The sequence below is a fragment of the Nycticebus coucang genome, chromosome 2 (assembly GCF_027406575.1).
Source record: "Nycticebus coucang isolate mNycCou1 chromosome 2, mNycCou1.pri, whole genome shotgun sequence".
NCBI classification, from domain to species: Eukaryota; Metazoa; Chordata; class Mammalia; order Primates; family Lorisidae; genus Nycticebus; species Nycticebus coucang.
Genome location: NC_069781.1, coordinates 115,798,399 through 115,825,225, shown reverse-complemented (window position 1 = coordinate 115,825,225; position 26,827 = coordinate 115,798,399). Strand labels below are relative to the sequence as shown.

At 44.1% G+C, this 26,827-nt stretch overlaps 1 protein-coding gene, 1 non-coding gene and 1 pseudogene across 6 annotated transcripts; all 3 read right to left on the bottom strand.

Moving 5' to 3' along the window:
- Window positions 1–1,521: 1,521 nt before the first annotated feature.
- LOC128598268 (histone-lysine N-methyltransferase SETMAR-like) lies at window positions 1,522–11,203 on the bottom strand (annotated as a pseudogene).
- A 105-nt stretch (window positions 11,204–11,308) lies between these two features.
- Window positions 11,309–25,316, bottom strand: LOC128578134 (zinc finger protein 77-like). 5 transcript variants are annotated; one of them, XM_053580612.1, is made up of 4 exons: window positions 25,178–25,198; window positions 21,315–22,114; window positions 15,237–15,417; window positions 11,309–13,724 (listed from the first exon to the last, which is right to left on the bottom strand). In XM_053580612.1, exons 2-4 carry the CDS (start codon window positions 21,454–21,456, stop codon window positions 12,389–12,391), a joined length of 1,659 nt encoding a protein of 552 aa, XP_053436587.1. In that variant the 5' UTR covers window positions 21,457–22,114; window positions 25,178–25,198; the 3' UTR covers window positions 11,309–12,388. The 5 variants fall into 5 exon arrangements, with proteins under 5 accessions (XP_053436587.1, XP_053436596.1, XP_053436602.1 ...); XM_053580621.1 differs by lacking the exon at window positions 25,178–25,198 and adding an exon at window positions 17,500–17,626 and having other exon boundaries at window positions 21,315–21,436; XM_053580627.1 differs by lacking the exon at window positions 25,178–25,198 and adding an exon at window positions 17,500–17,735 and having other exon boundaries at window positions 21,315–21,401.
- On the bottom strand, window positions 20,424–20,560 carry LOC128580296 (small nucleolar RNA SNORA2/SNORA34 family). The gene has a single exon (XR_008378596.1). It is a non-coding gene; the product is annotated as a small nucleolar RNA SNORA2/SNORA34 family (small nucleolar RNA).
- Window positions 25,317–26,827: the final 1,511 nt, after the last annotated feature.

Genomic DNA, 26,827 nt, shown 5'->3' with positions numbered 1-26,827 from the left:
TTTCCTTTCTTTCTTTTTTTTTTTTTTTTTTTGTAGAGACAGAGTCTCACTTTATGGCCCTCAGTAGAGTGCCGTGGCATCACACAGCTCACAGCAACCTCCAACTCCTGGGCTTAAGCGATTCTCTTGCCTCAGCCTCCCGAGCAGCTGGGACTACAGGCGCCCGCCACAACGCCCGGCTATTTTTTGGTTGCAGTTCAGCCAGGGCCGGGTTTGAACCCGCCACCCTCGGTATATGGGGCCGGTGCCCTATCTACTGATCCACAGGCGCTGCCCCCTTTCTTTTCTTTCTTTCTTTTTTTTTTGAAACAGGGTCTCAAGCTGTCACCCTGGGTAGAGTGCCACGGCATGCATCACCATAGCTCACAGCAACCTCCAACTCGTGCTCAATAGAAAAATCCTCTTGCCTTGGTTTTTCTATTTTTAGTAGATAGGGGGTCTCACACTTGCTCAGGGCTGGTCTCAAACTCATGAGTTTAAGCAATCCACCCTCCTCAGCCTCCCAGACTGCTGGGATTACAAGCGTTAGCCACTGGGCCTGGATTGGACAGTTCTCTGGGCACCGCTCCTCTCTCCGCTGATTGGATAGTTCTCTAAAATCAGCTCCCTGCATCCTGAGGGGCACGTGGGATCACCAGTGGCTGACCCTGCCAGCCTACCCCACCACCAGCCGCCCAGGCGGACAGCGGTGGACCCTCCTGCTTCCTCTTTCCAGGCACATGGGAATTCCAGACTCAGTTTTCCACTGAGCTTTTCCAGGGTAGGAGAAGCCAGGCAGGGACAGGGTCCACTCCACTAGGGCTTGAGAGGAAACCTCTGCCATGGGTTGGAGAGCTCTGCCATGGGCTGCAGCCCGCCACCCTAGCACTGCCACAGGACTCAGCAAGCAGAGCAAAATACCGCAGAGTGTGGTGCATCTTTGAAATATTTTCATTGATATGCAAGCTGGAGAATCACGTACTTCCCTAAGTCTCAAGTGTAAAAGATTTCTAAAATATCCATAGTGTGAAAATATCCATAATGAACATATTAAAACATGCAAATAGATATTATACCCATATGTATGTGGAAACTGAAATGCCAAGAACACTTGACACTTTAGGATGAAATCTATTCTGTGCATGCAGTGTTGCTTAAAAAAACATGGGTTGAAATCCAGGCTAACATATGAATAGCGTTTACTTTCTTGGATTAATTTATTAGGTTGGTAGAAAGTAATTGCAGTTTTAGCCCATGGAAAAAAAATTTTTTTTTGAGACAGAGCCTCAAGCTGTCACCCTTGGTAGAGTGTGGTGGTATCACAGCTCACAGCAACCCCCAACTCTTGGGCTTAAGCAATTCCCTTGCCTCAGCCTCCCAAGTAGCTGGGACCACAGGCGCCCACCACAGTGCCTGGCTATTTTTTGGTTATAGTTGTCATTGTTGTTTGGCAGGCCGGTGCTGGATTCAACTTGAGCTATAGGTACCAAGCCATGGCCCATAAATTTTAAATCATTATAACTAGGCTTAAACACATCTTTATTAATCAAAATAGAAACCATTACAATCAACACATTGTTGCCAAGTTTTTCTTCCTGCAGCATAAAAATCTGTGCTTTGGGATTCAACGAACTCTTGAAAAGCATTTTCTGTATCCTGCTGGTTTTGGAAGCGTTTTCCCTGCAAAAAGTTGTCAGGATGGGGCGGTGCCTGTGGCTCAAAGGAGTAGAACACCCACCCCATATACCAGAGGTGGTGGGTTTAAACCCAGCCCTGGCCAAAAACTGCAAAAAAAAAAAAAAAATAAAGTGTTCAAGATGCTTGAAGAAGTGGTAGTTGGTTGCCAAGAGGTCAGGTGGCATCGTAGCTCACAGCAACCTCTAGTGGAATTGTTGGGGTAGGACCAGATAAGCCTTTTTTAGGAGAGGGAGGGAAAGGAGGAGGGAAAAAGGTCTGTGTGGGGATGAATGAGGCCCCCAACACCAACCACTGGTCATATGAAATCTACTTTTCATGACATATCATAATCTGATGGAGAAATGGTATGTCATTCCATAGAATAAATGAATATAGCCTCGGCTCCTGTAGCTCAGCGGTTAGGGCGCCAGCTACATACACCAGGGCTGGTGGGTTGAACCCGGCCGAGGCCTGCCAAACAACAATGACAAGTCTACAATCAAAACATAGCCAGGCATTGTGGCAGGCGCCATGGCAGGCGCCCTTAGTCCCAGCTACTTGGGAGACTGAGGCAAGAGAATCGCTTAAACCCAAGAGTTTGAGGTTGCTGTGAGCTGTGCCACCATAGCGCTCTACAGAGGGTGATATAGTGAAACTCTGTCTCAAGATTAATTAATTAATTAATTAATTAAAATAAATGAATATAGCAAGTGAATGAATATAGCGGATGAGGCAAAACTTTATAGTCCCATTCACCCAACTTTTGAAGTGTTTGTTGTGGGATGTGTGGTCAGGCATTGTCGTGAAGTATCGGGCCCTTTCTGTTGACCAATGCCAGCTGCAGGCATTGCACTTTTCAGCGCATCTCATTGATTTGCTGAGCATACTTCTGGGATTTAAGTTTTGCTGGGATTCAGAAAGCTATAGTGCATCAGACTGGCAGCAGACCACCAAACAGTGATGATCATGACCTTTCTTTGGAGAAAGTTTGGCTTTGGGAAGTGCTTTTAAAATTCCTCTTGGTGGGCGGTGCCTGTGGCCCAAAGGAGTAGGGCGCCAGCCCCATATGCCGGAGGCGGCGGGTTCAAACCCAGCCCAGGCCAAAAACTGCCAAAAAAAAGAAAAATTCCTCTTGGCTCAGCAACTGTAGCTCAGCGTCTAGAGCGCCAGCCACATATACCAGAGTTGTTGGGTCCGAATCTAGTCCAGGCCTGCCAAACAACAATGACAACTACAACCAAAAAATAAAAATAGCTGGACGTTGGGGTGGGAGCCTGTAGTCCCAGCTGCTTGGGAAGCTGAGGCAAGAGAATCACTTAAGCCCAAGAGTTTGAGATTGCTGTGAGCTGTGACACCACAGCACTCTACCGAGGGTGACAAAGTGAGATTTTGTCTCAAAAAAAAAAGTTCCTCTTGCTTTACTTTCTGTGCTCTTGGCTGTACAAAAGGTTGTCTGTTTGCTTTACTTACTGTGCTCTTGGCTGTACAAAAGCTCTTGGCTGTACAAAAGCTGGGATCAGATCCCAGTAATGTACTTTTGGTTTTGCTTCAATTGCCCGGGGGGGGTCTCCTCATAAAATATTCTCCCAGGCCAATTTCTTTTTTTTTTTTTTTTTTTTTTTATATATTTTTTTGTAGAGACAGAGTTTCACTTTATTGCCCTCGGTAGAGTGCCGTGGCGTCACACAGCTCACAGCAACCTCCAACTCCTGGGCTTAGGCGATTCTCCTGCCTCAGCCTCCCGAGTAGCTGGGACCACAGGCACCCGCCACAACGCCTGGCTATTTTTTTGTTGCAGTTTGGCCGGGGCCGGGTTTGAACCCGCCACCCTCGGTATATGGGGCCGGCGCCCTGCTCACTGAGCCACAGGCGCTGCCCAAACTCCAGGCCAATTTCTTCAAGTGTTTTCCCTGCCCTCTCTTCTAGTATTTGTATAGTTTCATGTCTCAAGTTTAAATCTTTTATCTGATGAGAATCAATTTTCATTAATGGTGAAAGGTGGGAGGTCCAGTTTCAGTCTTCTACAGGTTGCCAGCCAGTTCACCCAGCTCCATTTATTAAATAGAGAGTCTTTCTCCGCTGAATATTTTTGATAGGCTTGTCGAAGATCAAATGACGATAAGTAGCTCGGTTCATCTCTTGGTTCTCTATTCTGTTCCATAAGTCTATACCACTCTGTTTTTGTGCCATTACCATGCTGTTTTGATCACTATAGATCTATAGTATAGCCTGAAGTCTGGTAATGTGATACCTCCTGATTTGTTCTTATTTCTGAGTAATGTATTTGCTATTCAAGGTTTTTTCTGATTCCACATAAAATGAAGTACTATTTTGCTACTCAGGAGGCTGAGGTGAGAGAATCACCTAAGCCCAGGAGTTGGAGGTTTCTGTGAGCTGTGTGACACCACAGCACTCTACCAAGGGTGATTAAAAAAAAAAAAAAGAGGGGCGGCGCCTGTGGCTGAAGGAGTAGGGCACCGGTCCCATATGCTGGAGGTGGCGGGTTCAAACCTAGCCCCGGCCAAAAACCACAAAAAAAAAAAGAAAGAAATACTATTTTTAAAAGTTCTTTAAAGTATGACAATGGTGCTTTAATAGAGATTGCATTAAATCTGTAGATTGCTTTGGGTAGTATGGACATTTTAACAATGTTGATTCTTTCCAGCCATGAGCATGGTATGTTTTTCCATTTGTTAACATCTTCACCTATTTCTTTTCTCAGAGTTTCATAGTTCTCTTTATAGAGATCTTTCATATCCCTTGTTAGGTAAATTCCCAGATATTTCATCTTCTTTGGCACTATTGTAAAAGGAATAGAGTCCTTGACTATATTTTCAGCTTGACTATTGTTGGCATATATAAAAGCTACTGACTTGTACGTATTGACTTTGTATCTTCATACACTGCTGTATTCCTTGATCACTTCTAAGAATTTTGAAGTTGAGTCCCTGGGATTTTCCAGGTGTAGGATCATACCATCAGCAAAGAGTGAGAGTTTGATCTCCTCTGACCCTATCTGGATATCCTTGATCACCTTCTCTTGCCTGATTGTGATGGCTAAGACTTCTATTACTATGTTGAATAGCAATGGAGACAGTGGGCATCTTTGCCTCGTTCCTGATGTGAGTGGAAATGTTTTCAATTTTACACCATTCAATATGATATTGACTGTGGGTTTGCTGTAGATGGCCTCTATCAGTTTAAGAAATGTCCCTTCCATTCCTATTTTCTTTTCTTTCTTTCTTTCTTTTGAGACAGTCTCACTTTGTTGCCCTCGGTAGAGTGCCATGGCGTCACACAGCTCACAGCAACCTCCAACTCCTGGGCTTAGGTGATTCTCTTGCCTCGGCCTCTAGAGTAGCTGGGACTACAGGCACCTGCCCCAACGCCCAGCTATTTTTTGATGCAGTTTGGCAGGGGCCGGGTTTGAACCCACCACCCTCAATATATAGGGCTGGCGCCCTACCCACTGAGCCACAGGCACTGCCCTATTTCTATTTTCTTAAGTGTTCTGATCATGAAAGGATCATCAAAGGCTGGATATTTTCAAAGGCTTTTTCTGCATCAATTAAGAGAATTATATGGTCTTTGTTTTTTATTTTATTGATGTGATGTATTATATTTATAGATTTGTGTATGTTGAAACAACCCTGGAATAAAACCAACTTGATCAGGGTGTATAATTTTTTTGATGTGTTGTCGAATTCTGTTTGCTAAGATCTTATTGAATATTTTTGCATTGATATTCATTAATGATATTGGTCTATAATTTTCTTTCTTTGTTGGATCCTTTCCTGGATTGGGAATCAGGGTGATATTTGCTTCATAGATGTGTTGAGAAGTATTCCTTCTTTTTCTATGCTTCGGAAAACGTTGTGTAAAATAGGTACTAATTCCTTAGCCGGGCGTTGTGGCGGGCACCTGTAGTCCCAGCTACTCGGGAGGCTGAGGCAAGAGAATCACTTAATCCCAGGAGTTAGAGGTTGCTGTGAGCTGTGTGAGGCCACGGCACTCTACCAAGGGCCATAAAGTGAGACTCTGTCTATACAAAAAAAAAAACATTGGTACTAATTACTCTTGGAAGGTTTGATAGAATTCAGATGTGAAGCCATCTGGTCCTGGACTTTTCTTTTTTGGGAGATTTTGTATTGTTGATGCTATTTCAGTGATTGAGATAGGCCTATTCAAGATTTCTAATTCTTTCTGGTTGAGTCTAGGAAGGTGGTGTGCTTCAGGTATTGGTCCATTTCCTTCAGATTTTCATATTTCTGGGAATAGAGATTTTTGAAGTAATCATTGAGAATTTTTTGAATTTCTGAAGTGTCTGTTGTTATTTCTCCTTTATCGTTTCTCATAGATAATATTAGAGATTTTACTTTTCTATTTCTGGTTAGGTTGGCCAAAGGTTTATCAATTTTATTAATCTTTTCTGTTCTTTTTTTTTTTTTTTTTTTTGTAGAGACAGAGTCTCACTTTATGGCCCTCAGTAGAGTGCCATGGCATCACACAGCTCACAGCAACCTCCAACTCCTGGGCTTAAGCGATTCTCTTGCCTCAGCCTCCCGAGTAGCTGGGACTACAGGCACCCGCCACAACGCCCAGCTATTTTTTGTTTGCAGTTCAGCCAGGGCCGGGTTTAAACCCACCACCCTCGGTATATGGGGCAGACGCCTTACCGACTGAGCCACAGCACCGCCCAATTTTGTTAATCTTTTCATAAAACCAACTTTTTTTTTTTTTTTTGTGGTTTTTGGCCAGGGCTGGGTTTGAACCTGCCACCTCTGGCGTATGGGACCAGCACCCTACTCCTTGAGCCACAGGCGCCGCCCAAAACCAACTTTTTATTTCGTTGATCTTCTGAATGATTCTTTTGTTTTCAATTTCATTTAATTCTGCCCTAATTTTGGTTATTTCTTTTCTTCTGCTAAGTTTGGGGTTGGAATGTTCTTCCTTTTCCAGTTGCTTGAGATGATCCATTAAGTTGTTGGCTTCCTCTCTTTCTGTTTTCTTGATTAAGGCTTCCAATGCAATAAATTTCCCTCTTAGGACTGCCTTTGCAGTATCCCACAGGTTTTGATAATTTGTGTCTTCGTTATCATTTTGTTCCAAAAATTTGGTGATTTCCTTCTTAATGTCATTTTTGACCCAGCTATCATTCAGCCTAAGTTTATTTAGTTTCCATGACTTTGTTTGAGTATGAAGATTCCTGTTGCTGTTGAGTTCAACTTTTATTCCATAGTGGTCTAAGAAGATACAAGGAATAATTTCTATGTTTTTAAATTTGCTGAGGTTAGACTTGTGCCCTAGGATATGATCTATTTTGGAGGATGACTCATGGGCTATGAGAAGAATGTATATTCAGTTTTATTAGGGTGAAATGTTCTGTAGATGTCTGTAAAGTCCATTTGTTCTAGGGTCAGGTTTAAGTCTAATATTTCTTTCTTTAGTTTCTTCTTGGAGGATCTATCCAAAACTGTCAAAGCACTGTTAAAATCTCTAACTATTATAATGCAGGAAGATATCAAGTTGTTCATACCCATTAGAGTCTGCTTTATAAATTGAGGAGCATTCTGGTAGGGTGCATAAATGTTAATTATCAAATTCTCTTCATGTTGGGTGTTTCCCTTGACAAATGTGTAGTGACCTTCCTTATCTTTATCTTTGTTGATTTGAAGCCAATTGTATCTGCTACTAAACTTGCAACCCCTGCTTTTTTCTGGTTTCCATTTCCCTGTATTATACAAGTCCATCCCTTCAGCCTGAGTCTATTTTTATCCTTTAAGGTAACGTGAGATTCTTGTATAGAACAGATATCCAGTCTGAGTTTATGTACCTTGTCAGCCAGCCTGTGCCTCTTTACAGGACAATTTAAACCATTCACATTAATTGAGAGAATTGATAAGGCTGGTTTTGTTTTGGGTGTCATGATTCTCAGATGTCCAGTGGACATTTTTAATACTTTCACCCCTGTGGAAGTTGGGTTTTGTTCAAAAATTTCTGAGTGAGTTTACTTTGGAGGTAGAGCATTGTGCTGGTCATTGTGGAGGATGGGTCTGAAAATATCCTGGAGAGCTGGTTTAGTTATGGAAAATTTCTTCAAGATGTCTATGTCATTAAAGAATTTGATTTCTCCATCACAAATGAAACTCAGTTTAGCTGGATACAGGATCCTGGGCTGGAAGTTGTTTTGTTTTAGGAGATTGAAGGCCAATGACCACCTTCTTCTGGCTTGAAATGTTTCTGCTGAGAGATCTGCAGTCATTCTGATACTTTTCCCATTGTGTAGGTGATGCTTTTCTTAAATCTGTCTGCTTGCAGAATTTTCTCCTTCGTCCTAACTTTGCCAAAATTAATCACAATGTGTCTAGGATATGCTGTATTTGGATTGAATCTTGCTGGGGTTCTGAAACTGTCTGCTATCTGAAGTTCTGTATCTGTTGCAAGGCTTGGGAAATTATCCTTCAAAATCTCTTGGGAGTAGAGAATCTGTACTTTTAGGACCATCCTCTTCTCCTTTGGGAATTCCTATAAGAGGAATGTTGGATCTTTTGGAGTGATCCCACAACTCTCTCAGGGAATGATCAGTTTTTACTCTCCATTTGTCTGTCTCTTTGAGTGTTTGGGAACATTCAAAAGCTTTGTCTTCAGTTTCAGAGATCCTTTCTTCTGCCTGATCAACTCTATTACTGAGGGATTCTACTGCATTTTGGAGCTCCTTGAATAACTTTTTCATTTCCTTGAGCTCTGCTATCTCTTTTCTTATTATGTCCATATCTTTGGTGACTTTGGCTTTGAATTCATTAATTTCTTGAGACAACTTTGGAACTAATCTTTGGAATTCAATTTCTATCTTTTCTTCCATTCTATTTATCTTGTTTGCAATCCATATTCTGAATTCTATTTCTGATGTTGCTGCCATTTGTCTGTGCATGGCATCTTCAGTTTTATCTCCTTTGTCATTTCTGGGGGCAGAGGGTTGACCTACTCTGGTTATTCATGTTGCCAGAGTTCTTCAGTTGGGTCTGCACCCATGTTTATTTTCCACTATTTGGTAATTAGAACTGGTATGGTGAGATTGAATTGGGGTTCCTAGGTAGTAGAGATAGCACCTTAACAAAGTGCTAGGCTTGGTAATTGTGGTTTATCACCTACAACCTTACAAATGCTCCTTTCAGAGTTTTGGCTGGAGACTCTGAGGACCGACTTGGTGAGATAGTGCAATCTAGCTCTGTTTTGATATCAGCTAACCTCTGCCCTATCCTAAGAAACCACAGTATTAGGTTTAAATCTCAACTGTAAAGAGATACAAACAGCTGCAGTGCTCAGCCCCCACCCTTCAGTTATTTTCCACCACAGAACTTCAAAGGTCAACCTCAGAATGTCTCTGAGCAGACAGCCCCAGACATGGGTTCCAGTAACACTGTCTCAAGCAGTGCAAACCCTGCTCAACAGAGAGGGATTCAAGGGTCTCCAACAGCACAATTGGAGCCAGGGATCCACACTTCCACTCACCAGACTCAGTCCACACTGTTGTATGCTTCTCTGCTCACAGGCCCAGTTGGAGCCAGGGGCCATGCCCCCACCCACCGGCCTCAGTCCACACCCAGCTAGCCGCCATTTGCCAGACCAATTGGAGTCAGGGCACTCACCCCCACCTGCCAGTCTCAGTCCACTGCCTGGCAAGCCTCTGTTTGCAGGCTCTGTTGGAGTGAGGGTATTGGCCCTGCCCTCGGGTCTCAGTCCACACCCAGCTAGTCTCTGCTTGCCAGAGCAGTTGGAGTCAGGGAAACATGCCCCCGCCTGCCAGTCTCAGTCCACTGCCTGGCAAACCTCTGTTTGCAGGCTCTGTTAGAGTCAGGGCACCACACTCTGCCCGCAGGTCTCAGTCCTCACCCAGTAAGCCTCTGGTCACCAGCCCCGCTGAAGACAGGGAAACAAGCCCTAGCCTTCAGGTCTTGGTTCACACACAGTAAGCCACTGCTTGAGGGTTCTGTTGAAATCAGGGGACCACGCCCTTGCTCTCAGGTCTCAGTCCATGCCTATTAAGCCTCTGCTCGCAGGCCCAGCAGAGGCTGGGGACCAGCCCTGTCTGCTGAATTCAGTCCACATGGGGCAACCACTCTCCCACTGCGGGTGCCATCAGAGCCGGGGGTTTTGCACCCATCCCACCAGACACAGCTCAAACCAAAGGTCAACACCACCACTGGCCAGGCATAGCCATAACCAGGGGACTCCTCCTCCTCCTGCCAAGTGTCCCTTTCTTCCCACACCCTCTTTCTTCCCTGTTAGTGACAGAGTCCGTCCTGAAGCTTGGCAGTCCACACTATGCCCAGATCTCTGAGGACAAGACCAAACACTCTGTGCTCTGCAGGGGGCAGAACTTCAGACTGCCATGCAAGGGGGAAAGGGTGGACTGGGAGTTTTGACTTGTAAGGGGAAGAATCTGTTCAATTTTATGCCTAGCAGGGTGGTGTCTAGGTTCATAAGTGAGACCTCCCTGGAGAAAGAGACCTGGAGTTTAGCGGCTCTCCAGTGGGGTAAAATGAGAGGTCTTTCATTCCCTGTTCATTTGCAGAGAGCCCATGGTCAGGCCAAGACAGAGACCCAACTGAGCAGGGCAAAGATGGTGTCTGCACCAGGTAGGTTGGAGGCCTATACTGGGCATAGAGGAAGATTCCATACCTTGATGGAGTCTTTCTGGTGGAAAGTCTTTATGGTGGAGAGTCTTTCATTTTAGGGAGACAGAGGGAGAGGAAGTTAGGCCCCCAACACCAATCACAGTCATATGAAATCTACTTTTCATCACTTATCATAATGTGATGGAGAAATGGTTTGTTTTTCCATAGAATAAGAGAAGATGATACTTGAAAATGACAGTTCCTCTGATTTTTTAGTCAGTTCATGAGGCACCCACTTATTGAACTTTTTCAGCTTTCCAATTTGCTGCAAATACCAACTGTAATGGGCCACATTGAGTTCTTCAGAAACTTCTCATGTTGTCAGAGTATTAGCTTCAGTGAGTGATTTCAATTGGCCTTTGTCAACTTCCAATGGCTAGTTGCTTTGCTCCTCATCTTCAAGGCTCTCATCTCCTTTGCAAAGTTTCTTGAACCACCACTGCACTGTACATTCATTAGCAGTTCCTGGGCCAAATGCATTGTTGATGTTTTAAGTTGTCTCTGCTGCTTTACAACACATTTTAAACTCAAATAAGAGAATCTGCTGGGGGCCAGTCATGGTGTCTCACACCTGTAATCTTGGCACTCTGGGAGGCCAAGGCGAATGGATTGCTTGAGCTCAGGAGTTCAAGACCAGTCTAAGCAAGAGCAAGACCTTGTTTCTAAAAATAGCCAGGCACTATGGTGGGCACCTGTAGTCCTAGCTACTTGAGAGGCTGGGGCAAGAGGATCTTGTGCCCAAGAGACTGCAGTTGCTGTGAGCTATGACACCATGGCACTTTACAGAGGGCAACAAAGTGAGACTCTGGCTCAAAAAAGAAAAAAAGAAAAAAGAAAATCACCCAAATTTGCTTTTTGTCTAACATCATTTCCCAAGTCCAAAATAAATATAAAATAAATAGCAAGTAATAATTCATTAGCAAAAATAATAAAGTGAGAAATTCACATTAACACAATGCATAACATACCCACATTTATTTAAGAATGTATGTCAGTATCAAACAGCAAATTTCAACAATGCAAAAACCACCATTACTTGTGATACTCCTCTTAGCCTCAGTTTCTCATCTGTGAAAAGGGACTGTGTTACCAATCATATGAGGTGGTCATGCTACAGCACTGAGATGAATTATGGAAATTGGTCTACAATGGCTTTCACAGAGTTCAAAGAACTAGGTTCTTTCATGTATTCATTTCAAGACATCATGGATAAGACTTGATAAATAATTATATTTGGATAAGTTTTGATTACTGTGGCCAAAAAAAGATAAGATGTTGACTCCTGCATTACAAAATTTTGTCCAACCACTTGCATTGTCTAGCTGGATGAAAATTTTCACATACACAAAATGAATTTGAAGTTTTTTGTCCTCTAAAGACCTTTTTTATATGATGAAATAGGTAATAGGTGACACAACTGTGATACCAGATAAAGAACAACAGTCTAAAGCTGGGAGAGGCAGTTCATGCCTGTAATCCTAGCACTCTGGGAAGGTGAGGCAGGAGGATCGATTGAGTGCAACGGTTTGAGATTTCTATGAGCTATGATAATGCCATGGCACTCAACTCAGGGCAACAGAGATCTGTCTCTAAATAAATAAATAAATAGGCAGGTAGGTGGGTAGATAAATAGATAAGTAAATAAAACCATGTCAAGCTGTACATGAAAATAAAAACCCACCTAATTATCTCTAGGTCCAAAAGACATTGTAATGGAAATGAGAAAGGTTTTTAATAACCACACAATTGTTTAAAAGTCCTATATAGCTGAAAAGGTACAAAACAGGATATTGTCTGTTTATGTCTAAACATGAATTAGAAATTAATACCCTAGGAATTACTATTAAGGCTGAGACACTTAGAAAGCAATGATGACAATATTCAAGAGATTGCTCCCATATTCTGAGTTTACTTGTGCAAGATAAATGCTATATCAGAAAGTCTTCTCACATTCTCTACATACATAAAGTTTCTTACCAATGTAGTTTTTTTTTTTTTGCACTAACAATAAGGTTTTAAGGTTAAATGAACACTTTCAAATATTTATTGTGGTTTTATTCTCCAGCATGTGTTCTCATATGTGCTTGAAGGGTTGTAAGATAACTGAAGGTTTTCCCACACTGCTTGCATTCATATGGTCTCTCACCAGTGTGCATTCTCACATGCACTTGAAGAGATGAGGAACAACTGTAGGCTTTCCCACATTCAGTACATTCATAGGGTTTTACTCCACTGTGTGACTTCACATGTTTTTGAAAATACTGAGAATGGCTGAAGGCTTTCCCACATTGTTTACATTCATAAGGTTTCTCTCCACTATGTGTTCTCACATGTTCTCGAAGGGAGGACTGACAACTGAAGGCTTTCCCACATTGCTTACATTCAAAGGGTTTCTCTCCAGTGTGTGTTCTCACATGTATTCGAAGGGATGAAGAAAAACTATAGGCTTTCCCACACTCCTTACATTCATAGGGTTTCACACCACTGTGCGTTTTCACATGTCTTCTAAAGTAAGTGGGACAACCAAAGGCTTTTCCACACTGCTTACACGTGTAAGGCTTCTCTCCAGTGTGCATTCTCACATGTGCTCGCAGGGATGATGGATACCTGAAAGCTTTGCCACACTGGCTACATTCATAGCTTTTTTCTCCACTATGTGTTCTCCCATGTTCTCGAAGAGATGAGTAACAAGTGAAGGCTTTTCCACAATGTTTACATTGACAGGGTTTCTCTCCAGTGTGTGTTCTGACATGATCTCTAAAAGATGAATAACAACCGAATGTTTTTCCACAGTGCTTACATTCATATGGTTTCTCTCCAGTGTGTGTTCTAACATGTTCTCGAAAGTATGAGGGACAACTGAAGGCTTTCCCACATTCCTTACATTCATAGGGTTTCTCTCCAGTGTGAGTTCTTATGTGTCGTGTAAGGTAGGAGTGATACATGAAGGTTTTCCCACATACTTTACATGCATGTGTTTTCTGTCCACAATGACCTTTCACATGTCCCCTAAAAGAAGAGGGACAAGTGAAAACTTTTCCACATTTCTTACATTCAAGAGATATTTTACTGCTGAGATTTTTAACATGTTTCTTAGATGCTCTCCCAGAGTCCTGAAATTTATAGAGTTTCTGTACAATGGGGGTTTCTACATGAGGATTTTGGCACAAGAGACAACTGCAGGCTTGCCCACATTCCTCACAGTAATAAGGTCTCTGTCCAGTGTGAGACTTTTGCTGATTCTTGAAGACTTTGCTGCACTTACTACAATCATTAGCCCTAACTTCTGTAGGATAACTCTTGAGCACAATAAGGTTTTCAATCTGGCTCAAGGTTTCTCCACATTGATGACTTTCACTACTTTCATAGAGACTCTTCACCAACTGGCTTCTGTTTAAAATAGTAAGCACACTATTAGTTATTAATGATTATAAATGATTTACATATTAGTGATTAATTGACAGTTAATGATTATTTTTACTACATATTTGCCATTTTCACTGAATGTGTATATTTTCAACATCATCAACATTGTTTCCAAGTGGAACAAGTTTAATGCTCTGGGTGGTGGCATGACTATAGCTATAATTGTCATAGTATCTGGTACATATAGGATTCCTTGATATTGTTTCAGACACATAACAACATCAAATTTATAAAAATACTATCTTATGAAAATTTGCTATGAGTACACAATTTGCTAGGTTTATACTTATTCTTTTTGGCATTTTGTTATTGGAGACAGAATCTTGCTCTGTTACCCAGGCTGGAGTGCAGTGACATCACCATAGTTCACTGCAACCTCCAACTCCTGGAGGTACAAGCCATCCTCCTACGTCAGCCTCCCAAGTAGCTGGGACTACAGACATACACTACTATACCCAGCTAATTTTTGTAGTGAAAAGAAAGAAAGAAGAAGGAAGAAGAAGCCGCTGCCAGGCACAGTGGCTCACACATGTAATTCTAGCACTCTGGGAGAACAAGGCAGGTGGATTGCCTGAGCTCACCTGAGCAAGAATGAGACCCATCTCTAAAAACAGTTGGGCATTGTGGCAGGTGCCTGTAGTCACAGCTTTTGGGAGGCTGGAGCAAGAGGATTACTTGAGTTCAAGAGTTAGAGGTTGCTATGAACTATCATGGCATTCTACCCAGAGGGACAAAGAGAGACTCTGTCTCAAAAAAAAAAAAAATGGTTTTTTTTGTTTTTATTTCTGAGACAGGGTCTCATTATGTCACCCTCAGTAGAGTGCTGTGGCATCACAGTTCACAGCAACCTCAAACTCTCGGGCTTAAGTGATTCTCTTGCCTCAGCCTCCCAAGTAACTGGGACTACAGGTGCCTGCCACAACACCCAGCTATTATTTTGTTGCAGTTGTCATTATTGTTTAGCTGGCCTGGGCTTGGTTCAAACCTGCCAGCCTCAGTGTATGTGGCTGGCAACATGACTACTGTGCTACAGGTGCTGAGCCAAAAAATAATTTCTTTTTTAAGAGATAGAGTCTCACTTAATTGCCCTTGGTAGAGTGCTGTGGCATCACAGCTCACAGCAACCTCCAACTCTTGGGCTTAGCCAATTCTCTTACCTCAGCCTCCTGAGTAGCTGGGACTACAGGCACCCACCACAATGCCCAGCTATTTTTTGTTGCAGTTTGGCCAGGGCCGGGTTCAAACCCACCACCCTCGGTATGTGGGGCCGGCACCCTACTCACAGAGCCACAGGCGCCACCCAAAAAATAAATTTTTTGTAGGCAGAGTCTTACTATGTTGCCCAGGCTGGTCTCAAACTCCTGGCCTCAAGCAATCCTCCCTCCCATCTTGGTCTCTCAAATATACTTATTCTATAATTTCAAGTTAGTATTATATTTGTTGAGATACTCATTTCTCTGGTTGAGTGCCACTCACCTCAAACGGCTCTGTGGGATTGGGTGCTGATCCTCAATGTTATAAAACCTCCAGTTTTCTCCAGAAAGAAACAAGGAATCATTTCTTGTGAATTGTACAATTTTCTCACCATTGAATACTTCGTTCCCCAAAATATCCCGCTGAGGACATGATCCATTGGTTCTAACGTAAATCCAAAAATCTGTAACAATTGGTGACACAATTTAATTCCTTGGGGGAGGGGGATGGTGAGAGACCATATGTGGATTTCTTTTCATGTACTAATCCAAAACTGTAACCACATTTTATACAGAAAAACAGATACGCAAACAAAGTAAAACTCTGTCTATTTGGGACTTTGGCAATAATAAAGAATGCATCAAAATGGCAGCCTCTTTACTAAGAACCATTTCCAAACAGATGGGAGACTGATACTGAAATAAGTAGAATATTATCAGAAAAGCAAAGTAGGAAGGAAGTGAGCAAAATGCACATGCCATATGCTACCTCTATAAGAAGTAAATACAGAAGGTCTTCCTGGGAGAAGGATGGAAGAAAAGTCAAACAAGTCAGCCAAGGTAGAGAACAAACTTCCCCCTTTTTAAACAGAGAAGGATCTATGTTTCCAACTGACACTTCCAAACAGAATCCCTTCACCCAAAACCTGTTGCTCCTAAGAAACTCAGGTGCATATAGTGAAACATTTCTGCACTATTCCCAGCTGCCCTTGGGAGATCAGATGGCTTTGTGGCTGCCACCTGCTCATGGAGAAAATAATGTGATCAGAGCAACAAACACTTCCATGAGATAGGCTAAGACCATTGAGAATAATTAAGTGTGGGTGTAATTGCAACAAATTACCATGTCACATGTGAATTACAGTGTAACTTTCATGTGGGACGAATCCATAAAGCTGCCTTCATTGCCCCAAAGTGACACTGGAGATGTTCACACTGAAAAAACATATAAAGCCTCAAATCCAGTAATCAAGAAAAATGAAGGCTCGGCGCCTGTAGCTCAAGTGGCGAGGGGGTCAGCCACATACACCAGAGTTGGCAGGTTCAAATCCAGCCCAGGCCCGCCAAACAACAATAACAACTATAACCAAAAATAGCCGGGTACAGTCCCAGCTACTTGGGAGGCTGAGGCAAGAGAATTGCCTAAGCTCAAGAGTTTGAAGTTGCTGTGAAGCCGTGATGCCACTACACTCTACTCAGGGCAACAGCTTGAGACTCTGTCTCAAAAAAAAAAAAAGAAAGAAAGAAAAGAAAAATGAAATTGGGTGGTGCCTGTGGCTCAGTGGGTAGGGCGCCCACCCCATATACCAAGAGTGGCAGGTTTGAACCCAACCCCAGCCAAACTGCAACAACAACAACAAAAATAGCTGGGTGTTATGGCGGGTGCCTGTAGTCCCAGCTACTCGAGAGGCTGAGGCAAGAGAATCACCTAAGCCCAAGAGTTAGAGGTTGCTGTGATCTGTGATGCCATAGCACTCTACTGAGGGCGATAAAGTGAGACACTATCTCTAAAAAAAAAGAAGAAGAAGAAAGAAAGAAAAATGAAATTTCAGGCCAGGGACAGTGGCTAACACCTATAATCATAGCACTCTGGGAGGCTGAGGCATGTGAATTGCTTGCGCTCAGGAGTTTGAGACCAGCCTGAGCAAGAGTGAGACTCTGTCTCTACTAAAAATAAAAAAAAAAACTAGCTGGGTATGGTAAAAAAACTAACTAGCTGGTATGCCCAGCTATTTTTTTGTTGCAGCTGTCATTGGTGGTGGGTGCCTGTAGTTCCAGCTACTCAGGAAGCTGAGGCAGGAGGATCGCTTGAGCTCAAGAATTCGAGGTTGCTATGAGCTACGACACCATGGCCCTCTACCCAGAGCAACAGAGTAAGACTTTGTGTGTTTCTCTCTCTCTCTCTATGTGTGTGTGTGTGTGTATAATAAATAAAGTAAAATTTCAATAACATACAAAACTTTTTCTAATCAGCTGGGCATAGTGCTTTGTGCCTATAGTCTCAGCTACTTGGGAAGCTGAGATGGGAGGATCACTTGAGGCCAGGAGTAACCAGCCTAAACAACATAGCAAGATCCCATCCCAAAAATAAATATATAGAAACCAACTTTGTTTTCATAGAGAAATCTTTTGAAACCATGTTCCATGAAGGTTGGAACATATATCTGTCTCTTTTTAAACATACTTTAATTTCTGGGCCTAAATTTCAAAAAGACAAGATATATTTGCTTTCTAGAGACATACTGAAGGGGTGAAATAATCTTTACCTAAGGAGGCCAGGTTCTTGCATGTTTCCAGCATCACATCTCTGTAGAGGTTCCTCTGAGCACAATCCAGCAAAGCCCATTCTTCTGGGGTAAAGTTCACAGCCACATCCTCAAAGACCAGTGAGTCCTAAAACATCCCACATACTCTATTTCAACCAGGCACTGTCTGCTCCAATGTGTACAGGGGAATGGATGAGGCTGACAGTCTGAGGAACTGGACTCAACTCACAGGAATCCTGAACCACAAGGACCATACATTCTTGTGAGAGATGATAAATAGGCCAAAAAAATCCAATACACTCAGTGATGGCAAATGCTCTGGGAACTTAACATGTAATGATAACAATTGATATAGTCTTATAATTACTAAGATACGGCAGGGTAAAAACTGAAAAATGAAATCATTATTCAAATAACATGGAAATTGACACATGGCTAGCTCAAAATTTATTTATTTATTTATTTATTTACTTATTTTTGAGACACAGTCTCACTATGACGCCCTCAGTAGAGTGCAATGGCATCACAGCTCATAGCAACCTCAAACTCTTGGGGTCAAGCGATTCTCTTGCCTCAGTTTTCCAAGTAGTGGGACTACAGGCACCCACCACAATGCCCAGCTATTTTTTTGTTGCAGCTGTCATTGTTGCTTAGCTGGCCCAGGCTGGGTTCAAACTCACCACCACTGGTGTGTGTATGTGGCTGGTGCCATAACCACTGCGATACAGGCGCCGAGCCAAAATTTATTATTTCTTATTCGGGTCCAAGAACTAGTACCAGGATGTCAGGATGTTGCAAATACTTAGGGTAGATTTTTCAATGCTGTTTGAACTTCTACCTCAGAAGGCAACAGAGTCAATGAATCTGGTCTAGGCCCATCACACCCAATCAAGCAGAGATATCCTCCAGGAGGATGTAAACACTATGGACAGACAGGTAGGCCGGGGCCCTGGGGCCTGGCAACACCTGTTCAGTAAGAACAGAACCTGGCTCCTGAAGAATTTATCAAGTCGGCAGGGCCACTCACTTTACATTTTAAGGCTTGCTCAGACTCAGGAGTACACCCAAAGTTCAGGGGTCTGTGGTGGGGACAGAAATATAACAAAGTGTCTAGAATTAATGGAAACTGGCACCACAAAGTTCCTCCCTTTGTTGCGTTCTGGAATGGGACACTGCAAGGACCTACCCTTCTGATATAACTTAGGTAAGACTCACTCAGGTGACAAGGTCAGACTCAGACCCTCCGAATTCCCATTTTATGTCTCAGAAATGATTAGGTGACCTGCCAATCTCCACTGATCTATCAGAACAAAAGGTCTGATAGTTAAACTCTGAGTTAAGCTTCCCTCCTTCCTCCAGGCATCTGCAGTCCCCATCCTGAGCCAGATGGCAGCTCTGTTGAAAACAGGATGGCTGGCGGCGCCTGTGGCTCAGTCGGTAAGGAGCCCGCCCCATATACCGAGGGTGGCAGGTTCAAACCCAGCCCCAGCCAAACTGCAACCAAAAATAGCCGGGCATTGTGGCGGGCGCCTGTAGTCCCAGCTACTCGGGAGGCTGAGGCAAGAGAATCGCCTAAGCCCAGGAGTTGGAGGTTGCTGTGAGCTGTGTGACGCCACGGCACTCTACAGAGGGCCATAAAGTGAGACTCTGTCTCTACAAAAAAAAAAACAGGATGGCATCAGGGCAAAACATTCTATACCCACTGCTGGTTCTTATTCACTCCCCTCCATAAAAGAAAAACCTTTTTATCCAACTCTTCAGATGCCTGCAGACCGAGTCATAGTGTCCACCTATTGCAGTTGTTTCCCTCCCATTCCATCTTTAGTCTCCCAGCCCAATATCAACTGTGCTCCCTCCCCCTCTTACACTTTCTTCCTGCCTCATTGCAACAGTTCCCCAACCCTATTGCATTACTATCCCTGCCCTATTGCAATAGGATGCTAACACGAAGCATCAGCCCCCTCACCTATTATAGCAGCAGTCTCTTCTCTCTGCACCCCTGATATCTTGCAACAATCCTTTTTATTTTTATTTTATTTTATTTTTTGGAGACAGAGTCTCACTATGATGCCCTCGGTAGAGTGCCATGTTGTCATAGCGTCACAACTCACAGCAACCTCAAACTCTTGGGCTTAAGCGATTCTCTTGCGTCAGCCTCCCAAGTAGCTGGGACTACAGGCGCCTGCCACAATGCCCGGCTTTTTTTTTGTTCTTGCAGTTGTTTAGTTGGCCTGGGCCAGGTTCAAACCTGCCACCCTCGGTGTATGTGGCTGGCGCCATAAACACTGTGCTACGGGCAATGAGCCAATAATCCTTTTTAAATAAAAAAGGATTCTTTTTTTTTTTTTAGAGACAGGTTTCACTTTATCACTCTCGGTAGAGTGCCATGGCATCACAGTTCACAGCAACCTCCAACTCCTGGGCTTAGGCGATTCTCTTGCCTCAGCCTCCTGATTATCTGGGACTACAGGCGCCCACCACAACGCCTGGCTATTTTTGTTGTTGTTGTTGTTGTTGTTGTTGTAGTTGCAATTCGGGTTTGAATCCGCCACCCTCGGTATATGGGGCCAGCGCCCTACTCACTGTGCCACAGGCACTGCCCAAAAGTCTTTTCTTACTTTGTTTGGATTTTTCATTTAACACAGGCTTGACCACATGTTCACAGTGTCCAATTTCTTTCCAAATTTTTTTTTTTTTTTTTTTTTTTTTACTGTAGAATTATCTTTTTATTTTGGGTAAAAACCCACAGTCATTTTGGGGAGCTGTAATTAAGATTTAACAGCATTATAATTCTAACAAATAACTTAAATATCCTTGTGAGATAAATATAGTAATATTTTATGGGTATTTTGGAACCCGACAGTATTTGTAGTATTAAGTATTACTACAAATCACACTAGCCTACATCTATCACCAATGACTCATACTGTTTCTTTCTAATGAATTGACCATTACATTTCCAAAGTTCTGAAATGGCCAACAGACCATAGAAAGATAATTCTTTAGGCTCCTGCTTGAAACCAACAGCTTCAGCAAACTGCTGGCCTTGATTCAGGGCCAACTTCTTTCCAATTTTTACTTAGCTTTCTGTCCCCACCACAGACCCCTAAACTTTGGGTGTACCCCTTAGTCTGAGCAAGCCCTAAAATGTAAAACCAAGGCCGGGTGCGGTGTCTTTCGCCTGTAATCCCAGCACTCTGGGAGGCCGAGTGGGCGGATTGCTTGAGTTCAGGAGTTCGAGACCAGCCTAAGTAAGAGCGAGACTCCGTCTCTTAAAAAAAAAAAAAAAAAGGCCTGGCGTTGTGGCAGGCACATGTAGTCCCAGCTACTGGGGAGGCTGAGGAAAGATAATCACTTGAGCCCAAGAGTTTGAGGTTGCTGTGAGCTATGACGCCATAGCACTCTAGCCAGGGTGACCAAGTGAGACTTTGTCTCAAATTAAAAACAAAAAGTAAAATCGCACAATCCCCTCCCCAGTCACCTGACCTCTAGTTGGAAGGCCATGGGAAGCATTTGCTGTCAGCTACCCGCCATCCTCCCTTCAGAATTCCACCCCAGCCATCTTTGTGCGTTAAGTCAAGCCCTTCCCTGTTTGATGTTGAGAGGCTGCAGGCGTCTGAGATGGCGCTTGTCCCTTTTCAACCGTCTTTGCGATAAAGTCTCTCCTCCTCCAGCCCTGATCCGCTGCAGGGCGGGTCACCACTTCAGCCGCCATCACCTCCCCCAGGGGTTGTCCCCTCTAGCTTCTCAGCCTCCCCCGGCCGGGATTCGCACCCGCTTCCTCCCCGGTTCTGCACCTGGACCCATGCACTCACCATTTCCTGGCCCAACTCCTGGGTTATCTGGGTCAAGCTCCCCACGGCCCGCGACAGGTGCTGGTGAGCACGCTAGGAACTGGCCACTGGACTGCTCGCGGAAGGAGGGGACGCCCAGCCCGGGAGGGCAGCAACAGCCCATTGTCGGAAACTGATTGGACCGAGTTAGTGGCTGCGGCACCCTGATTGGATGGTGCTACAGACTTCAGTGTCCCTGTACCTGAGGTTTCCTTGATTGGGAAGGATAGATAGTTCTCTGGGCCCCAGCCCACTCCTCCTGTTTGATTTTTCTCCAAGCACAGTCCCTGATTGGATGACTGGATAGTTCTCTAGGACCCGCCCCCAGCAGCCTGAGTGACAGGCATCTCGTGATCACCGGTGGCTGATTCCCGCAGGCAGAGGCCTTAGCATCTGGGGGAACTTGATATGGACACCAGCCCTTCCCGCAGTCGGCGGCCCCTCTGGCAGCCTCCTCCCAAATGCGAATGGAGGCTCCAGACTCAGTTTCCTCACCCAGCGACCCTTGTCCGGGGCAGGAGGGGCCAGGGCGGGAGGGGACGGACTGGGGTCCTGCGGGGTCAGGCGGGAATGGGCTGCGAAGTCCACGAGCTCAGAGCCTCAGACTAGACCCTGGAGCAGGACGTCACTTCATCAGCTTCAAGCAGAGGGCTGACAGCTGTCTCTGCAGAAGCCCCGCCCAGCCTAAGTCGCCGACTCTAGTGGCTGGAAACCGCTGCCCCGGGAACAGGACGCCGCTTGACATGAGATGTGTTATTTGAAGTGCTCGTGTACATTTGACACTGGAAGAAAAACTCTTTTAGGCCCATTTTTCAGATTTCCTTAGAGAATGTTAACATGTAAAAGGCTGTAATATTTCCAAGGCATTTTTTTTTTTGTTTCATCTGTCGCCCTGAGTAACGTGATGTCATAGCTCAACACAACCTCACACTCTTGGGTTCAAGGGATCCTCTTGCATCAGCCTCCCAAGTAGCTGATACAGGCGCCCTGGTTTTTCCATGTTTATTAGACTACGTTTTTGTCTTGCTCAGGCTGGTCTCCAACTCCTGAGCTTAGGTGATCTACTCACCTAAGCCTCCCAGAGTGCTGGGATTACAGTGGTGAGCTACCATGCAGGCCTCTTATTTTAAATGATTTAATATAAAATAATAAAAATTTATGGGCCTCCTAGCACTCTGGGAGGCCCAGGCAGGAGGATCACCAAGTGATTGAGACTAGCCTGAGCAAAGTGCCTGCATCTACTAAAAAAGAATATGTAAAGAAATTTTTTAAAATTAAGAGCCTAAATAACTTTGGGTTGGACCTGAAAATTCTTTTTTAGTTTCATTATTTTGAGTCAGATTCTTGCTCTGTTGCCTGAGCTAGAATGAGTGCCGTGGTATCATCATAGCTCACTGACCTCACTGCAGCCTCAAACTCCTGGCCTCAAGCAATCCTCTTGCCTCAGCCTCCAGAAGTTTAGACTCTGTCTAAAGAAAAAAAAAAGAATTGCACATGAGATGGCACATACTACGCTGTATCATGGTCACTATATCTTACCATAGCAACCTAAAAATGTCATCAGTTGGACAGTTGGCCACACTTAATTGGGAAAATGAGTTTTCTCCTTGTTTATATGCTCTTCACTAATAAGCTGGTACAGTAATAAATATGTGAGACCTTAAAAAAACACATAAAACATAACATACACATTAAGAAAACCCTACATACAGGTGGCGCCTGTGGCTCAAGGAGTAGGGCACCGGTTCCATATACCAGGGATAGGGGTTCAACCCCAGCCCTTAGCCAAAAAAAACTGCAAAAAAAAAAAAATTGAAAAAAAGAAAACCCTATATAAACATGGACTAGAAGGTAACATGTCAAATTAGAAAAAATGGCTACCTCTGGGCAGGGAGGGTGAAGTATGGCTGTTTTACAAATATGTGCAGTAGGGGCAGCGCCTGTGGCTCAAAGGAGTAGGGCACTGGCTCTATATGCCAGAGATGGCGGGTTCAAACCCAGCCCCGGCTAAAAACTGGAAAAAAAAAAAAAAATATATATATATATATATATATGTGTAGCAAATACAACTAAATGTTTATAATTGTGTATTACTTCTAAACTTGGTATTATTTCTTACAAAGCAAATTTGGCAATGGTTTCACTGCCTTGTTGAGAAAATTAAAGAATTAACTTGTATTGAAAAATAATTTCTGGGCGGCGCCTGTGGCTCAAGGAGTAGGGCGCTGGTCCCATATGCCGGAGGTGGTGGGTTCAAACCCAGCCCCGGCCAAAAAACCACAAAAAAAAAAAATAATAATAAATAAATAAAAAAAAAAAGAAAAAGAATTTCTGCATGCAAAATGACAAATAAGGCTCAGTGCCCATAGCACAGTAGTTATGGTGCCAGCCACATACATCAAGACTGGTGGGTTCAAACCTGGCCTGGGCCAGCTAACAATAATGACAACTGAAACAAAAAATAGCCAGGCGTTGTGGCAGAAGCCTATAGTCCCAGCTACTTTGGGAGTCTGAGGCAAGAGAATTGCTTGAACCCAGGAGTTTGAGGTTTCTGTGAGCTGTGACACCATGGCACCCTACCCAGGGCGACAGCTTGAGAGTCTCAAAAAAAAAAAAAAAAAACGAAAAAACAAAGTCATCAATAACACAATAACAATACCAGCTATCTAATGAACACCTACCTACTCTGTGCCATGTACAGGATTTCTCAAAGCCAGCGCTTTTACACACAGTACTGGATAATTCTAGCTGGAAAGCTGACCTGTTCACTGTGGGGTGTTTAGCAGCAACCCTGATCTCCACACCTGTCAGATGCCAGTGGCAAGAACCAAAAACATCCCCAGACATTGTCAAGCGTCCCCTGGGGATAAAATCACCTTCCCCTTCCCCAGTTGAGAACACTGCTGCAGACTCTTTAATTTATCTCACAGTCTTTTCTTAAAGGTCCACAGTCATAACTGGTCAAAACAGCTCTAACTCTGCTATCTGTCTTTTAAGGCTCTAAGACATTTATTTAAGGATGATGGTCACCATGATGAGCTCACAATAATAATCACGCAGCACTCATTACTTGACAAATGTTATTTTCTTTTCTTTTACAGTTGTGGAAACTGAAGCAGTGGTGACTTAACTTCCTCCAATTAAGCTTTGGGGCCCAGCTGAGCCAGAAGCCTCCATCCATACACAAGATATGAGCAAGACAGTAAAAATCACTTGCAAATGAGGTGTATCTGCCTGGACATTCATCAGGCTGAAAGACAGACACAGATAATGCCACCTGTAAAATTAACAATAAACAGTATTTCCTCCAAAGCCACCTTTCTCTGAGCTATCACCATTTTCTGACTTGCTAAAATCTCTCCCTAGCAAAATCAGAGCCTGTGGTTGAAAACTTCTTTCTTGCCCAAAGGATCTGATTCCCTTGAACGCAGAGAAACCAGCTCTATTTCCAACACAGGTGCAGGGTTCTGATAAGGGGGTCGCTGGACACAAGAATGCACAGCTCTCTTATCTTGTGGTTCCCAAGGGAACAGGAATTGGGTCCACTTAGGAGTCTAGACCTGAGGTTGATCCCTTTGCACAACTGTCCTGACTTGCTCTGAGCCAATGGAAACCACGCTGCATTTAAATTCCACCTAAACCCACTCTTCCCCGCAAAATCCTACGGTGGGACCGCCACGGAACCAAAGGTCTACGGTGTCAAAACACCCCGTGCCCCCCAAAACAAGATCCCCGAGTCTCTACCCGGGTCCACCCGCCTCCAGGGCCACCTTCCCGGGGGCGTGGACTGGGAATCCGCTATTAGAATGAGCCCGCCCCCTCCCCCTTTGAACTCCATCCCTGACCTTTGGCCCACTCCAGCATCGCCCGCCCCTTGCTTAGCCCTGGACAACGAGGAAACTCGGGGTCAGGTCCTCCGTAGGACAGAGAAGAAGCCGCCCTCAGGAGGCTCTACGACCCGTTAAGCGCGATACCGGCCGTGGGCCACGAACGGGTGCTTCCTCTTCCGGGTCTAGCAGAGCGGAAAAGCGAGGTGGCCCCAGGGTTTGGGATTGGTGGAACCTCAAAGGTGGGCAGGTTTGCAGTGTGCTCCAATCGTTGAGCAGTAAATGCTAGTTCCCCCCTCAATCTTGTAAGCGATTGGGCCTTGTGGCCGGATCCGCCCCCTTAGGGCATGTCCTCGGCCAGTCCGCGCTACCCGCGTAGTTGGCAGAGGCTTCTGCCTGGTAGTGTAGCCTAAGTATTTGTGCAGTCCTACGACCCGATTACCCTGATAAATAAACGATAAAATACACAAGAAATGCTTACTTCCTCTAACAATTTCCTTATGCTAACATACCCCTATATAAAGATACTCCCCCGTTGTTGGTTTTCTTTCTTCCTTGAGTGTTTCTTGTTTATTCCTCAAATGGGGTCGTAATTAATGCTTTTCTCTCCACTAGCCTTTTCTAATGAAAGCGTTGTGATATTCCGTCCTGGCCACCAGAGGACGCCGTAGATCACATTTTTTTGCGTTTGGGACTATTTTGTTGTTGCGCCTTGGGAAGAACCTGGAAAAATTCAGGAGGTAGAAGTGTTGGCCTTCCAACCCTATCCCCCGGTCCCCAAAGACAAACAGTATCTATGTGTTGATGACCTTGGATGACCTTCCAAGGATGTTCTCTGTGTATATAAGCAAAAATGTGTCTATTCTTCAATACTCATTAAACACCACTGATGTTATAGACTCTGTTCTTTGCACTGGGGGATACAGCAGTAAACAGGACACAAAAATCTTAATTCTGGATCGGCGCCTGTAGCTCAGCGGCTAGGGCGCCAGCCACATACACAGGAGCTGGCGGGTTCAAATCCAACCTGGGCCTGCCAAACAACAATGACAACTACAAAAAGAAAAATAAAACCGGCGATGTGGCGGGCGCCTGTAGTCCCAACTACTTGGGAGGCTGAGGCAAGAGAATCGCTTAAGCCCAAGAGTTTGAGGTTGCTGTGAGCTGTGATGACACAGAACTCTACTGAGGGCCACATGGTGAGACTCTGTCTCAAAAAAAAAAAATCCTAGTCCTTATCATTTATAGATTGCAGTGGGAAGGGACAAAAAACGTTAGCCATGTTAATAGTATGCATAGGCCAGGTGCAGTGGCTCATGTCTGTAATCCTAGCACTCTGGGAGGCTGAGGCAGGCCACTAGCCTGAGCAAAAGGGAGACCCCGTCTCTACTAAAAACAGAAAAATGGAGGCAAGAGGATCCCCTAAGCCGGAGTTGGAGGTTGCTGTGAGCTTTGATGCCACAGCACTCTACCCAGGGCAACAGATTGAGATTCTGCCTCAAAAATAAATAATAAATAGTATGCATAATAATTATCATTTACCTGAATATGGTGTTTAGTGATAAGGAAACTGTATTCAGGTAAGGGAGAGGGGCATGGCTATGAACACGTGCGCTTTTTCTCTGAAGTCCCAGCTGCAGCCAGTTCCAGGTTCTAAGCATAATACTC

What these genes read in the sequence shown, in the direction of transcription:
- LOC128578134 (XM_053580612.1), bottom strand. Translation starts at nt 21,456, where the DNA reads ATGGGCTGTTGCTGCCCTCCCGGGCTGGGCGTCCCCTCCTTCCGCGAG. An exon ending in AGGAGTTGGGCCAGGAAATG is followed by an intron (nt 15,418 to 21,314) that starts GTGAGTGCATGG and finishes CAATTGTTACAG; the next exon opens with ATTTTTGGATTTACGTTAGA. An exon ending in ATCCCACAGAGCCGTTTGAG is followed by an intron (nt 13,725 to 15,236) that starts GTGAGTGGCACT and finishes TATTTTAAACAG; the next exon opens with AAGCCAGTTGGTGAAGAGTC.